Raw genomic sequence first — 12,749 nt, 5'->3', positions numbered from 1 at the left:
AGGGGGGAGGGAAAGAGAAAGAGGGAGGGAGAGAGAAATTAGAAAGAGGGAGAGAAAGGGGGAGAACTTAGAAGGGGGAAAGGGAGGGTAGGAGAGAGAGAAAGAGAGAGAGAGAGAGAGAGAGAGAGAGAGAGAGAGAGAGAGAGAGAGAGAGAGAGAGAGAGAGAGAGAGAGAGAGACTATGAGAGGGAAAAGGAATCGTGGCATTTTTTTTTTTTTTTCCGTGAGAAGAGGGGGAAAAATTTGCCAGGAAAAAAAAAAAAAAGTTGCTACTCCTGGCAGCCCTGTTAGTCAAAAGGGGATGTCAAGCGCTTTACAATACCTGGGATTGATGAGGCGGGCGGGCCAATGAGCAGCGCGCGGCGCCACCGCGCGCCCTTCGTTGGCGCGGCGGCCTCGGGAGGGGTGTGTGGGGGGATTGCCGCCTCACCAATCGTCGCCCGCATCGGTCGCACGTGACGCCTCCCCCTGCTCCCATTCATCAAGGGGGGGGGGGGACGACGACGGTGTCGTCCTTTCAATTCATTTATCTGCAGGAATGATTGCTGCTATCAGTCTCGCGCTCACCGCCCGGCTGAGGAGGTGAAAGTTTCTCCCCAGGAAGATAAACCGCAAAAGACAATATTGTGCATGATTTGCGCCTTTTCTTTGCTTTTTCTCCCCCCCCCCCTTTTTTTTTCAAAAAGCAGAGAGGGGGAAAAAGGGAGAGTGAGGGAGCGAGGAGGAGATCCTGAGAGAAAGGAGAGAGAGAGAGAGAGAGAGAGAGAGAGAGAGAGAGAGAGAGAGAGAGAGAGAGAGAGAGAGAGAGAGAGAGAGAGAGAGAGACTAGTGGAGAAGTGAGGAGGGGCGCGCTGCGCGAGAAGGAGACAGGGCGAGCAGAGGCGGCTCTCGCGCTCACATTCCTCTATGCCACAAATCCGGGAAGAAGTTTTATTGGGGGGCTGAGATGTTCTATGCCTTTCCCCGGGCAGCCTTGACTCGAGGCCCTCTCGGCAGAGACTGAGCGGCGAGAAAGTGCGAGCCCGGCCGGCGCGGTTGGAGCGGCAGGCGCCGGAGCCCGCCTTCTACCGGCCGGCAGTCATCCGGCTTGCGTGCCTTTGGCCCGGCGGGCGCCGGCTTGCGCCTGGCCGCTGCCTGCTGGCTAAGACTTCGTTAGGTGGGTCGATTCCCCCTCCCTCCTCCTCTTCTTCCTCCTCTTCCTCCGCCTCCCGTTCCTCCTCCTCCTCCTCCTGATCTTCCCTCCTTGGCTGGTGAGGGTGGGGGGGGCGGGGGAGGCCGGGGCTTGCCCCGTGCAGCCACGATGCTCCTGGACGCCGGCCCCCAGTATCCCGCGATCGGTGTGACCACCTTTGGCGCATCCCGGCACCACTCGGCGGGCGACGTGGCCGAGCGAGACGTGGGCCTGGGTATCAACCCGTTCGCCGACGGCATGGGCGCCTTCAAGCTCAACCCCAGTTCGCACGAACTGGCCTCGGCGGGCCAGACAGCCTTCACGTCGCAGGCGCCCGGCTACGCCGCTGCTGCGGCCCTGGGCCACCATCACCACCCGGGCCACGTCGGCTCCTACTCCAGCGCAGCTTTCAATTCTACGCGGGACTTTCTGTTCCGCAACCGGGGCTTCGGCGACGCGGCGGCGGCAGCTAGCGCCCAGCACAGTCTCTTCGCTGCTTCGGCCGGCGGCTTCGGGGGCCCACACGGCCATACGGACGCCGCGGGCCACCTCCTTTTCTCTGGGCTTCACGAGCAGGCGGCGGGCCACGCATCGCCCAACGTGGTCAACGGGCAGATGCGGCTAGGCTTCTCCGGGGACATGTACCCGCGGCCGGAGCAGTACGGCCAGGTGACCAGCCCGCGATCCGAGCACTATGCCGCACCTCAGCTTCACGGCTACGGGCCCATGAACGTGAACATGGCTGCACACCACGGCGCTGGCGCCTTCTTCCGCTATATGCGCCAACCCATCAAGCAAGAGCTTATCTGTAAATGGATCGAGCCGGAGCAGCTGGCCAACCCCAAAAAGTCGTGCAACAAAACTTTCAGCACCATGCACGAGCTGGTCACGCACGTCACCGTGGAGCACGTCGGCGGCCCAGAGCAGAGCAACCACATCTGCTTCTGGGAGGAGTGTCCGCGCGAGGGCAAGCCCTTCAAAGCCAAATACAAACTGGTCAACCACATCCGCGTGCACACCGGCGAAAAGCCCTTTCCCTGCCCGTTCCCTGGCTGCGGCAAGGTTTTCGCGCGTTCAGAGAACCTCAAGATCCACAAAAGGACGCACACAGGTATGGAAATTAATGTAGGACACTCTACCTCCCACCCGGGCCGAGATTCGAAAGTTGAGGGCTGAGAGGCACAAACCCTGCCTCGCTGGGGTCTGGGCCTCAGGTTCCAGGAGACAGGCAGATCCGATTTCTAGTTCGAGTCTTGAAAATACAGGCAAACAGAGAGAGTGGACGAGAAGGATCTGAGCATACAGGTTTTAAGAACAAGGAAATAAAAAGAATTGGAAGCCGGGACGCCGGGTTTGGCTTGGCCCAGCGCTTGACAAGCTCTAAGCCCGGAGAGCTGGCATGCGTAGAGCAGCCGTGGAGAGGCCGGTTGCTCCAGCTATAAACAAATCCAAACTCTTGCTGGTGGCTACCCTCTCTGGGACTTTGTTGAGTCCCTTCTACTGGAAAAGGTGGAGGAAGTTGAGGTTGAGTTAAAGGATGTAGAAACAGAAAGAAACAGGCAGTGAGTGGAGTTGGCTGGGGTAGGAGGTATAACTCGGATCTGAGGAGGATATTAGGTTTATGCATATCTGAAGACATAAATTTTATAAATGATGAGTTGGAATTGAGGAGTGAGGAGACTGGGTGGAAGGTGCAGAAATCCTAATGGTCAATTACACTGCATAGATGACTGTTCTTAACATGCGGGGCTCCCGAGTTGGCCTTTAAAAATACCGACAAGTCGAAAGCTTTAGAAAGAAACAAAACAACAGCAAAAATAAGAAAACAAGTTCCAGGCAACTCAGGCCTTCAGGCGAGCGCGGGGGTGGGGTGGGGTGGGGGGGTGGGACGGTGGGGTGTGTGTGGAAATTATGGGTCGTTTGGGCCCAAGAGTCAGGGGATCTGATGGCCCTCTGTATTTGGACACTGTCTGGTGGAAGAGAACCCGATTTGAACTCTAGGTTTAATGGCCCAGTCAGGTAAGAACTTTGGGCATGGAAACCCCCTCCCCCACTTTCCAGATCACGCAATAAAATGTGATGTATGTAGGGGGTGGAGTGGAGTTGGGTGGAAGAGGCAATGGGGGGTGGTGGTGGTACAGCGCGCCTGGGAGAGGTAAGAGAGAGGAGGGAAGAGCAAAGCCGGAGAGTCGACCTGGTCCTGAAAATTAGAACGAAGAGCTAAGTAGAAGCCTCTGTAAAAACCTGGGCAGAAAAGCCAACATTCAGAGCCGCCGCTATTCTGAATAGGAAAAACAAAAACAAAAACAAACAAACAAACAAAAAACTGTTCCTGCTGCTTGTATTGCTACTACTACCACCACTAAGTAAAAATAAAATGTAGTTGTCTTGGGCGTTAAAAAGTATAGTTAAAATATTCATCATTGCACTACAGACGCATGGATTTATTAAAACCCCAGATTTTTAAGCTCGAAAGGGCTACCCTTGGGCAACGAGCATTTTAACTTATTAAGATTTATCTATTAGACCTTGAAAACAGCTACTGATTTATTTTAAACAAGACCCATCACTTTCTCAACTTTCACATCAGGGGAGAAGCCCTTCAAGTGTGAGTTCGAAGGCTGCGACCGGCGCTTCGCGAACAGCAGCGACCGCAAGAAGCACATGCATGTGCACACGAGCGACAAGCCCTACCTTTGCAAGATGTGCGATAAGTCCTACACGCACCCCAGCTCTCTGCGCAAACACATGAAGGTAACGCCGCCGCGGTCTGGCCGCTCGCCTTCCAGCGGGAGCCCTCTCTGCGCTGGGGCCGGGGCCAGCCACCCTGGAGCGGCTGCTGGGCGGCGGCAGGAGCCGCAGGAGGCGGAAAGGCCGACAGTTTCACTCTGTGCGGTGGACCTGGGCCGAGGGAGCAGGGGCGGGAAAGATAGCGGAACGAGAGGCCAATTAAACTGACTATTTCATAACGAAAGTAAAAACCAGTGCGGTGACTCCGAGGCCGCGCTGTCAGAACCGTGGCGGCGGAGGCTGCGGCAGTAAGCGCCGCCATTGCTTGGGGTAGCCGGGGAGAAGGCGAGGACGCGGTCCTGAGCTCAGCATTCCACATCTGCTCTCCCCAGAGTGGGCAGGCAAACTTTAGGAAGTGAACTTTCCTAGACTCTGGCCTGGAAAGCAGCTCTCCCCCCCTCTTCCCGGTCCCCCTCCCTCTTTTTTCTTTTGTGAGTACCTCGGGCACAGTCTCCTCCTGGAGCGTGGCTGTGCCGGGCCGAGCCGAGAGAACCAAGCCCAAGTCCCATTGGTCCTGCCTCCACGGAGTCTGGGAGATCCCTGGCTTTGAAAGGAGCGGGGAGGGTTTGGGGAGGGGGTGCTCGGCGGGGGGAGGGGGAGCACCGGCCTTGGGTAGCCGCCCGGCCCGCTCTTTATCTGCATTAAAACGCAACTTTATTCTCTCAGGTCCACGAGTCCTCTTCTCAGGGCTCACAGCCTTCGCCCGCCGCCAGCTCCGGGTACGAGTCGTCCACGCCACCCACCATCGTGTCTCCCACCACAGACAACCCGACCACCAGCTCCATGTCGCCCTCCTCCTCCGCGGTCCACCACACAGCCGGCCACAGCGCGCTCTCTTCCAATTTTAACGAATGGTACGTTTAAAATCAGAAACAAAACATGCCAAACCCTATTTAAGAGACTGAACACACGCGTACACACAATATTATTGAAAGAATCCTGAAAATCAAAACACCCCTCGTCCCGATTCCGCGAACGTTTGCTTGTTTTTGTTTTTAAATCTGCCGGTATATCCAGGACTGAGTAAAACAGAGGAAACAGCAAGCCTTTAAATTTTTTTCATTTTCTTTTTTCTTTCTTTTTTCTTTTCTTTCTTTACTTTTCTTTCTTTTTCTTTTTTCTTCCCTTTCTTTTCTTTCTTTCATTTCTTTTCTTTCTTTCTTTCTTTTTTTTTTCTTTTTTGGGAAAAGGCTTGGTAGCTGAAGGGAGCGGGAGGGGGTGGAAGAGGAGGCGGCTGCCTGACCGAACACCGCCAAAGGCCCTGAGGGCCAATTTTTTGTTGGATCAGAACAAGCTCTCTGGGGCTGCAGCTTTTCTTTATCTTCTTGTTTTACTTTCTTGTAAATACAGAATTATTAGCTTAAATCTGTTCTGTTGGATTCTGTATATAGCTACATCTCGATTGGAGTGGGTGGGTGGGATCGTGGCGTGGTGGTCTTTGCATTGGGGAGGGGAGGGCCGGCGGGAGGGGGGAGGGGGAGGGGTGGGAGGCCGAAAGCCAACTGTTTGTACTGAATGGCGAGAATGTTCTAGTAAATGTGTACCAAAATGTGAACTACTTTGTACGATTACAGTCTCACGTCGACCTAACAGAATATTATTGATATTAATGTGCTTTTTTTGTATAAAGTGCAAACATTTCGTCCCAAAGTCTGAGTACTTTAGTGCAGTAAAATGTTGTTTCATGTCCTGTCAACAATTCGTATAGTACGAGCCTGGATCTACGTGTCAAACTGTTCCATTTGTTTATGTAAAGTGATATTAAAAAAGATATAAACTATAGCTGTCCATTGCTTTTGGCAAAATATACAACCACACAATGTATATAATTCCTAGTTTCCATATTTATCCGCATGTAAAGGGCCCGGTTTATCCATGTTACAGCTATTCAGTATTTATGGCTAGAAAAAAAAAAAAAAAAAAAAAACCTCGTATGTACACTTTAGTTTCCAGAACTGTTTGGTAATCTTTCGTACCTTATTAAAGATTCTTAAATCTCAGTGATTGTGGTAGGAATTTCTTCTTCACACCCCCCTCCTCCCCAGCAACCTGTGCCAGCCTTAGTGGATCTTCGGGAAAGCTCTCCAGCCTCTCGCCTTCTTTTCTGTCATGGCAGGTCATATAAACTTGATAAATGAACGCTACCCTGCTGGCTTTCCGAGAGGGTGTAATTAGTATTTATATCAAAATTTATGAAACAAATTTTCGGCCTCAGTATAATTTAAATGACCTTTGCAGACATAGAATAACAACCATAAAAATAACGGAAATAGATTGTACAGGCAGCATCAATATTAATGTAAGCGAGTTGTGAGAAGCTCGGGGGCTCTCTCTGTAGCCTTGCAAATGAACTTGCAGTCATTCAAGGGTTCAGCTGCCCCCCCCAATTAAATCCCCTGGTCTGAAACTGGATTGTAGATTTACAATATTATATTTTAAATTGCTGTCTTCAATTAAACCATGATGGCCATAACTAATTTTCAGGATGCCGATGCACGCTTTTCCAGGCTTTCCATCTTTGTGCAAAAGTAAATGTCCATAAAGCGTTTCACTTATATTTTTTTTCAAACATGATGCTAATTTAAATTAATTACTTCCTATGATATATTATTATTTCTATAATTTTGCTACTGTCATTAGTTCTCTCAAAAATACATCTAGAAAAGAGAATTATTTTATGTAATGTGATTATCTTTCTATCTCTTTTATTTATTTCTCATTTACTTAAGAAATTCGTTCCATTGGCTGGCGTTGATACAGTAAATTTGTAAATGAGGAGACGATATAAAAAAATCTAAATTACTTGTGCTTAATGACTGTGGCAGAGCGCCTTTTCTCTAAATCAGATTGTCTTTCTTGCAGTTTAGTTTGATAGATTTTCAAGCTATGCTGCTTCGGCGAAGTTAGGTTCTCTGGTAGGGACGCTGGTTTCTTTGTCTCTGGTTGTCGCTTGCATGATCGCCCCATTAGGCAGACGACGTAGCTAGAACTCACAAATCAGGGCCTTGGCTATGCCTGCACGGGTGTGGATGTGTTAGAAGCCAGGGGAAGCATGGTTCTGCTTCTCAACTGTCCTCTGTATGTCCCGGAAGTTACAGGCCTAAGAACAAGAACCTCTTAAGAGCTTAACATGTGTTTCACAGCAACAGCAACTTAAGAAATTGTATCACTGGCTAATTACAAAATAAAAATGTTATACTCTTTAAAACCACCTCTTGCTATTTGTACTTCGAATGTTTAGTCAACAAAGTCTTATTTACTGATGAAAGACTTTGCTTCACTTAATATACCACATAATTTTTTTAAATAGAAGTGGGACTATTGATGTTTAACTGTAAAAAAAAAGTGTTCTGTTTATAACAGTGATATTGGCCTTTCATGAAAAGAGCGCCACCTTGCAAAATTTGTTGAGATTTTAAAAAGTTGAATACCCAAGCAAGAGTTGCTGTTAATTCTAAAAATTTGTGAGATTAAAACCCTGGCCTCAGTAGCTTTGGAAAGGTTAAGACTGATTAACAGTGTCGTATCTAAACTGACATTAGACACTGAGCCCAACATCAAATGCAGAAAGGAGAACAGAATTAACTCATTTTCCTAGGAATAACAACAGATCCATTAGTAATCTCGCTCCATTTTTTGTTAAAGATGAGGTTTTCTGGGAATCTGATGTGAATATGATGATAGTTTTAACAGCAGTTTTGTGATTTTGTCAGAGTATTTAAGAAGACAGCATATTTGACTATTTCTAAATTAAGTTTACTTCAAATGTGAAATTCTGTCCAATTGTTATGTACCCAATGCCCTTTTACTTTACTATCGTAGTGTAACGATTAAATATCACACTATGACAAATGATTTATGTAGACTGTTTTAAAAATACATTTTAGAAGTACATGTTTCTTTTCCTTCAAATTTCAAATATTCATGTAGATTTTTAAGGTCAAATAATTTTATTACCACTTGAGAAGCCTTCTGTATGTCTTGAAGAATAATCTCACAGCAAAGGAACTTTTATAATAGAGAACAACATTTATGCCAATCCCCTCTTGGCATTGTTTCCTCCAATGCCCACCACAAAGAAAAAGTCATTAATGATGGTAGTCACCAAAATAATGCTTTAAACTTAAATGTAGTCTATTATTTTGCTGGCACCTTTAATGTCTGCTTCTTGAGATGTATTCTTCATACTTTTCTTCATGGGCTATTAGGTTTTGAAATACATGAATGTGAACAGAGAAATATATTGTTAGACTCTATTTAGCAGGAGCTGAAGATGCTGCAAATGGCTGGTTTCTGTGTGTAGTTGTGGATTTTGATCTAGGCAGCAGGCCACACTGGTTCATATTGCATACTACATTGTATTCTGGGTACTACCAAATGATTAGGACAGCTAACAAGTTATTAAAATGTTATTTTGTGTCAACAGAAAATATCCTGAGTACAAGCATTCTTTTGAGAAATGAAGAGGAATGAGTTTGGTGTGTGTGTGTGTGTGTGTGTGTGTGTGTGTGTGTGTGTGTGTGTTGTGCATTCAAAGAGCAAGCATATAAACACACAAGCACCATTTTTATGGGGGCTAAGTAATCCTCAAATATTTCAGAGCCTTTGTTTTCTTCTTCAAAAGCTACCCCCAACTGCTTAAAGCATTTGCAGCTGATGATTTTGATTTTTTAAAGTCAAGCATTCAAGTTAACCTTTAAGAAGCACACCACCTCTAAAAGAAAGATGTAACCTTTCAATTGCCTTATTTATTTATTTATTCATATATTTTTTTATTTATTTAACTGACAATGAAAATAGCACTAACCTTCTTTCCTGATGGGCTTGGCATTTAGATATTTTTATTTGTTGATTGTGAAGTTTTCTCAGAACTTTGAAAAGCTTGTCAACAGCAGTACACTGTCCAAGATCTTACCCACTTCCCCAAATGTTTCTAAGCACCAATTTTGAGGTCAAGGTGTAACTAGTGCCCAGGACCCTAGCAAATCATTGCTGACAGACTTGGTACCTGAACACATTACTCTCCAAGAAGTGACTTGGAGAAAACTTTGGATCTTAAAGATGGGTTCAGTGTAAGTCATTTTGAGGGGTAACTATATGTGGTCTCGAAAACTTAAAAGGAGGACCCTGGGTTTATTTCCTTAGCTATTGTTGGTCTAGTTGTGAAGACACCAGATTTTACAAGTCTTCAACTTCTGCTCTCTCAGTTCTCCGATTTAGAGGTCTAGATGCCTAGTGACATTAACTGTAGTTCTCAGAACTGTGGATTCACACCAAGAAAAGGTATTTTCATAAAGATGCTCAGAGTTGATATCATTCTTTACTTTTCAAGTTCTTGAAAACAGAGTAGCAATGGAAAGGCTGATTCTGTTTCTGCCAATCCAGACACTAAAGGTCTGCCTAACCCATAATATTTTTCTCTTATTTTTTAAGGACAAAAATGTTACCCCACTGGCTGTAACCTGTACCCATTTAAAATGGTTATAGAATGTAAGATTTTTTTTTTCAGGGTGTGTGTGTGGTGATCATATGGCATTCTTATTTTCAATAGATAGTTACTAACTAAATAGAGACAAGAAATAAAAAAGGTTGAATTGTAGCTTATATTCAAGACTTTCAAAGTCTATTGAAAACATAATGTTATTCTACGTACAAAATATGAATAATGTTGGCCTTCAATCTATGAGCAGTTGATTGGTTTAGTATCTCTCCTCCAGCAATAGGAAATACACCATTCAAACTCCTGGCTGTTTTATCCTACAAGGTGGAATGGTCATCAGCTCCTCATTAGGGTTTCGAAATGATGAATTAGAGGTGGGTTCTTCAAGAAACGGAATTTAGCCATCTAGTACGGGAACCTATGTTTGCTAATGGTGGTATCAGAGATCTGTGACAGTCTGTACATTGAATTCTGATTGCCTTCCATGGCTCAGGAGAATACACAGGCTGTGGAAGTTACCCAGAGAGACGTATCCACCCACAGTACAAGCACAAGTCAACTGCTGATCATGGCCATGAACACATTGTAACCACATCTTCAACAACAGACTCACTGTAAGGCATTAGACCCGAGCAAACTTATAAAAAAAAGCTATCAGTTGGTGTTATTTTGTTTGTTTGTGTGTGTGTTTGTGTGTAACTATTTCCAATATAAGCCTAAAAAAATCTGGACATAAACGCTGAGAAAAGCTCAGACTGCAATTCTACTTTTTTTTTTTTTTTTTAACTTGGTCTAACGGGAAAATTTTTAGCCTCTGACAAAGAAACTGAAGTTGCAGAAGAGGAAGAGAACCAAGATTAAAGAATGGGGTAGAATTTGCTGACGGAGACATTTTTTTGCCTAGGAGGGTATTTTCAAAGTATGGAAACAGACCTGAGGAGTGAGTGCAGAGGACACTCGGGCTAGCCTCTCTTCCAGCCGTGGCATAGACGGTATGGCCACACTTGGCCTGGTGGCTAACCTAAGGGGCCTGCTGCGTCTCAGCCAGCTGGGACGCGTTTCCAGGTCCCCCAGGCCTCCAGCCGGACCAGCAGCGCGCATGCGCGGCAAGCGGCCCTGGGCTCCACGTGCTAATGAATATGCATGGTGCCCCCGCCCTTGGAGAGCAGAAGAGGGAATCGCGGAAGCTCCCGCCTGTGAAAAGTCTCTGGCCTGACTCCCAAAATAGTGCGGCGGGGAAACCGCACGTGTTTGTTTTCAAACCGCGCTGGTTTAAGTGAGTTCACAATGCCAGCAGAGGCTCGGGTAACCTGCGGCTGCCGCTGTACGGACTGAGCGGCGCGAGCAGTGCAGGGTTCTCCCTTTCCCTAAGGGCCGGGGTGCTGGGTTGCTTGGCTCTGGTGGGCCAATCATACTGTGGCTGGACTCCTGGCTCACTCGCTGTCGGCTCAGGGTTCCCCAAGGTCCCATTCCTTCTTATGCGGGTTCTAGTGCCTTGGCTGTTCTCAGACCCTTTCCGCGTTCCTCAGACAAAATGTCTTGTGGACTCAGCTGGTCCCTAGGATCCAGGACTGGCCTTTGAAGGGCCTGGCAATAGGCGGTTTGTAGGGGCTTTCCACTTCCCTTATTCGGAGCCCAGTCCTGGTGTGTGCCTACCTTTTTGTGTCTCCCTCCGACCTTTCCTCTAGCCCCCTGGCTCTTCTCCAAGGACCACCCCCCCCACACACCATTTACTGCATTAGATGCTATTTGCTTGAACAGCTACCCTAGGGTCTTTTATGGACCCCTCCCAAATACTAGTCAGGTTGCTGCTGCGCGACCTGGACCGGTCGGGTTGAGTTCAAACACACTCAACGTGAGGATTAGAGCACAGAACTACCGTGACCCAGAAACCAGGGAATGTGAACTTCCGGCGCTGGGGTAATGGTTTTCTCTCCTCGTGACATTTGTGGAGTTCTGTACATTTCGTGGTATTTTGAGGCCTACAGATTATTTTCAGAATAGTTGTATAAGCTGTCCGACGGAGCGGCCAGCATTTCTTCACAGAGGGGGTCTCTGAGTCATCTCTATTCTTTCATGGACTTGCAGAATTAGTCGTTTTAGATGTTTCAATTAAAACACTGTCAAGTGAGGGCAGAAATGGCCTCCAACACGTCCAGTCCCTCCGAACCTCACTCAGACGAACAGGTAGAGGCGTTTTGTGGAGCGCCACTCTTACTGTCAATGGTGAATGCCTGGGTCACCGTCCAGTTCACACAACAGTCTGCTCTAGGGCTAGCACAATCCTGCCGGTTCTTTTCACCTGGCTGCCATCACCGGCCAAATACTCTTCTTTCTGCCTTATACTTGACGACGGGGAGGTTTTGGATACTTCACTGTCCGCACAAAGCCTTTCTTCCTAGATAGCGTGGTAGCTCAATGGCATTTTTACTCAACCAATCTCGCAGCTCAATAATCGGAGTTTCTCAGAAGAGAACATTTGTTGTAGGCTCTTTGCATGCCTCACCATTTCTTGCCCACTAAGGGTTAGGCCCAGGGGGAAGCCTGCCCAAAGCCACTCAGCCTGTACACTCAAAATAGCGGTTAGGACACAAAGGATCAGTTAGTTCTCCCTTCTGAGGTGCTCAGAGCTTCTGGTCTCTGCAGAATCCTTGAAACAGAAGCCACCCAGAAAGGCCTGGGTCTTTCTGAGTTTGAGTACTCAGCCAGGAGCGACCAAGACTCCGGACTCATCTAGCTAGTGATGAAGGTCTGTGAGGGGATCCCTGAGTAAAAAGCTGAAAGCCAGCGTGTGTTCCCGCGCGTTTCCTCAAAGACCAAGGCCCAAAGAAACCTTCTTATTTGGCGCGGGCTGAAAGGAAGGGAGGGGAGGGGCGGGATGGAGTTGGGGGTCGGCACACTGCGGCGGGGGTGGGTGGGTGGTGGGTGGGGAGGGAGGGGGTCCTTGCTCAGTAGCGCGACTCAGCTTGGCCGGCGGCCGCCTGGGAGCTGACACGGCAGCGGTCCCCTCTGGGCCAGAGGAGTGGCGGCGTCGGCGCCAGAGCTCCAGAGACTCAGGTTCGAGAGGGACCAGCAGCTCCACGCCAGGTCAAGTTCAGTCTTCACTGGCGGCAGCTGGCGGGTGTGGGAGCTAGGGAAAAGGGAGTCCCGACCTGCTTTCAGCTTTCTTCTCCCCATATTTGTGCCTTAGCCTTAGTCCAAATTGCTGGTCTCCCGTAGGAGTGACTCTATTCACTCCGCCTCAATCGCTGAAATTTAGACCCCCCAGATCTGGTAAGTTCAGCTCTTCCCAAGCCCCCAGCCGTCTTCCCAGCCACGTGGGTTCACGGCTGCGTGTGTGTGCGCGCG

The 12,749-nt window shown here is 48.0% G+C and overlaps 1 protein-coding gene across 2 annotated transcripts; it reads left to right on the top strand.

Annotated features, from left to right (window-relative positions):
* Positions 1-434: 434 nt before the first annotated feature.
* On the top strand, positions 435-5,068 carry Zic1 (Zic family member 1). Of its 2 annotated transcripts, XM_037207833.1 has the most exons (4): positions 435-582; positions 972-2,282; positions 3,762-3,925; positions 4,628-5,068. In XM_037207833.1, the coding sequence occupies exons 2-4, from the start codon at positions 1,301-1,303 to the stop codon at positions 4,823-4,825; spliced, it is 1,344 nt and encodes a 447-aa protein (XP_037063728.1). In that variant the 5' UTR covers positions 435-582; positions 972-1,300; the 3' UTR covers positions 4,826-5,068. The 2 variants fall into 2 exon arrangements, with proteins under 2 accessions (XP_037063728.1, XP_028721800.1); XM_028865967.2 differs by lacking the exon at positions 435-582 and having other exon boundaries at positions 750-2,282.
* Positions 5,069-12,749: the final 7,681 nt, after the last annotated feature.

The sequence above is a fragment of the Peromyscus leucopus genome, chromosome 7 (assembly GCF_004664715.2).
Source record: "Peromyscus leucopus breed LL Stock chromosome 7, UCI_PerLeu_2.1, whole genome shotgun sequence".
NCBI classification, from domain to species: domain Eukaryota; kingdom Metazoa; phylum Chordata; class Mammalia; order Rodentia; family Cricetidae; genus Peromyscus; species Peromyscus leucopus.
The sequence above is the reverse complement of the archived record's forward strand: the minus strand, read 5'-3'. Positions and strand labels throughout refer to the sequence as shown.

Excerpts from the sequence above, each read along its gene's own strand:
- Zic1 (XM_037207833.1), top strand. The coding sequence starts at position 1,301 with ATGCTCCTGGACGCCGGCCCCCAGTATCCCGCGATCGGTGTGACCACC. Across the intron at positions 2,283-3,761 it reads CCACAAAAGGACGCACACAG|GGGAGAAGCCCTTCAAGTGT; the intron begins GTATGGAAATTA and ends CTTTCACATCAG. Across the intron at positions 3,926-4,627 it reads CTCTGCGCAAACACATGAAG|GTCCACGAGTCCTCTTCTCA; the intron begins GTAACGCCGCCG and ends TTATTCTCTCAG.